A 3,039-nucleotide genomic window follows, 5' to 3' on the forward strand; every position below is an offset into this window, starting at 1 on the left:
ATAAATCGGCGCCCCTCCCGCCCAGGCGACGATACGTGAAGGGTAAAACTCGCTACATTTACCTCGTTATGTGCGCGAGGTGAAGTGTATGAGAAARCGTCATCGGCGCGCCGCCCCCTCYAGACGGGRTTTTGGCKCCCCCTCTGGTGCTGCGCCCCTATGCGTTGCATACCCTGCATACCCACTTTTTGCGCCACTGCTAACAAGTATACAGAGCAACTCAGGTATTTCCAAAAATAAGAATGATTTCATACCTAGCCAAGCAAAGTAGAGGGCAATCTTCTCTCCAAAGTACTCCCTAATGTGATCTAGTGGTTGGTACTTGAACCATTTGCACCAGCGAGCCCAGTAGTAGTGCAGGACCTGCCTCTGGTTGAGCTCGTCAGGATGGATCTTGTGGCTCGGAAGCTTGAAAGGACCCTGTTGCAAGGCAGAAAACGAGGTTGATTAGAGAGGGAAAAACAGCTAAAGCAAACATTACCCAGCAGATAACAATCCTTCACCTCATGCAGAGGATAAGCTGCCGTGTAGGCCCTTTCATTTACCAGTCTGTCCACGCCAACCTCCGTCCTCTTTCTTTTGCCGTACACCGTCCGAGCTAGAATCTCATAAACCTACGTTAAGACACAAAACTWCATCTGTGGGATGAGGGAAACACAACCATCCCAAAACAAACACCGCTTTGTGGTAACAGGAGTGTTACTTACAACTTGGTGTCTCTGAGTATTAGTGAAGTAGCCGTCTTGGTCTCCGGAGCCGAGGAATCTACATAAAAGCAATTCATTCATAAACATGCAGACACTGGGTCTGAATCTGATGTGCTCGGGGGTCGCTGATGTCAAGTGGAACTCACCTGTTCATCTTTGACTTGCGGAAGGCACAGGTGTAATAGTCCAGCGGCCTGTTTGGCACCGATTCCATCATTATGTTGGGTACGCAGAGTCTTTTTAGAACCACAGAAGATGTGTTTAGGTCCAGGTGTTGCTGGGCCTGGAAATCACGAGAGACTTAACGATTTGCTTTTTTTGTGGCGATATAGGTCTTAAATTCCATTCATAGTGCTCTTACATGGGTCTTTAAAAAGTCTTAAATGTGAGTTAGTGAAGCTTACAGAAACCCTGGGAAAGGTTAAGGGGATATAAAGAGTTTTGGGAGGCAGTACATTTAATAAAAAGACAAGTTTTATCTTTCTTATAGTAGCTTCTCTCTGTAGCAAATGAATGTGTGCTCCACAGCAATAGGGATTAATATGAATTTGCTTCCAAARAAGGGACACAGATATTTAAATGGTCCTGTTAAATGCTGACCTGCAGTGGAGCTCGGAGGCAAAGCTCCTCAGCGTAGTAAACCAACACGTCCCAGGGAGCGCTGACTTTAAGAAAATGTATGGTTTTCTTTTCATTTGCAGATTCCTCCTGAACGGAGAGAGCGGAAAGAGAAAAGCTGGTGAGTGACGTTAAAGGAAATTTATTGTGACCGTCCTCTTGGACTAACAAAATAAACAGCAGCACCTTTTCCAGTAGCAGTCCGGCAGCCTGGAGGTTCTGGACAAACTTGTCCCTCCACTCTGCCAGCTGTGCAGACTCCCCATCCTCACAGCTCCCGTTGCGTTTCCCCTTCCCTCGCTGCTTGCCCCGTGACCGGATCTCCCACACCAGCACAAAATCTGAAAGCCAACATTAAACTCTAAAATCATGAACTGAAAGCCAAAACAAGATTCAAAACAACACGGGTGGTGATGCGTACCAATTTTAGTTCGCCCATCTCTGAAGWAGTTGCCCATTTTGGAGACCGCTTGGTTATCTCTTGTGATGCAGTGCAAATGAATCGGATCATCACCGTGGACGTGGCACTTTGAAGCTGCGGCTGAAGACTGAGAAGGAACGTCGTTTGGCCAGTATGAAAAACATTTAACTTGCAGTGTTAAGTCATTTATTAACATTTTGTCAACTTAAAACCTCAAACTGTAACATATTTTCCTGGAGTCTTATGTGTTATATCAACACAAAGTAGCTTACAACTGCAACATGTAAAAAAAAATAACAATAATCCTGGCTTTTTTTCTGCCTCTGTATYGAGCTCCCTCCTCTCTAGAGTCACCTTTTGCTGCAGTTACAGCAGAGAGTCTTCGGGATCCGTCTCTGCCAGCTTTGCGCAGCAAGAGACTGAAATTGTCRMGTTTTGCCACGGATTCTCAACCGAACTTGAGTCTGGACTTTCACTGGGTTATTCTGAGACAAATGTATTTTTATCTTAAATATCCTATTGCAGTGCTGGAGCTGAGCTCATTGTTTTTGTCCAGCTGGAAAGTAAAACCTCTACCCCCAAATCTTGAAGCAATCAATTAATCTATCAATTATTCTGACGATTAATCAGATAATTAAAAAAAATATTGGGATATTGTGCTGGTTTTTCATTTGACCACTTTGGGTCTTTGCTATGCAAGAATTAGAAATACATTAAAAGTATGAAATAAACAATTTAATTTTTTTAAATAAACATTTTATTGCCTGAAAACCATTCAGCAAATGGCCTATATATTGAGTATATATACCCCAGTTAACAATTAATGGATTCCTAAGTTAGTTGATGATTATTTCAATAATAATTCAACACTATTAATCCAATTAATTGTTTCAGCCYTAATGATGGTCTCATGACTCTCCTGACATGCCAGTAGCTCAATTTCTGCTGATGACAGCCTCATTTGCTTTTGCCGCTCCTCTTCATTTCTGTCTGGCTCTACGGTTTGAAAGCCGGGCAGAGAGACGTTGAGAGACTTTTAAYCATGTCCTACATCCTGTGTTTATCTCCATTCTTCCCATAGGATACTGCTGTCAACACCATGTTTGACAGATAGAGAGTTCAGATTTGGTCTCTTTAGTGTGAAGCCTTTTTGGTGTGTTTTTTAAAAACAGTACTTCTTATGACTTTTTTGTTAGACCTCCTTCATAGAGATCTGATGCGTTGAGTAAATGATCAAACAAAAATTTGGAAATTGACTGTTTTTTTCTTTTATTAAGGCAATAGTCCAAAGCG

The 3,039-nt window shown here is 42.7% G+C and overlaps 1 protein-coding gene across 1 annotated transcript; it reads right to left on the bottom strand.

The window, feature by feature from the left end:
* Window positions 1–177: 177 nt before the first annotated feature.
* Window positions 178–2,393, bottom strand: LOC103461284 (anoctamin-7-like; the record flags this gene model as incomplete). Its single annotated transcript, XM_008403600.2, has 7 exons — window positions 1,747–2,393; window positions 1,512–1,666; window positions 1,308–1,415; window positions 854–990; window positions 708–765; window positions 504–614; window positions 178–420 (listed from the first exon to the last, which is right to left on the bottom strand). Coding segments are annotated over exons 1-7 (1,008 nt in total), but the record flags the coding sequence as incomplete, so codon positions are not given.
* Between the last annotated feature and the right edge of the window lie 646 nt (window positions 2,394–3,039).

The sequence above is a fragment of the Poecilia reticulata genome, unplaced genomic scaffold (genome assembly GCF_000633615.1).
Source record: "Poecilia reticulata strain Guanapo unplaced genomic scaffold, Guppy_female_1.0+MT scaffold_936, whole genome shotgun sequence".
In the NCBI taxonomy this organism is placed as follows: Eukaryota; Metazoa; Chordata; class Actinopteri; order Cyprinodontiformes; family Poeciliidae; genus Poecilia; species Poecilia reticulata.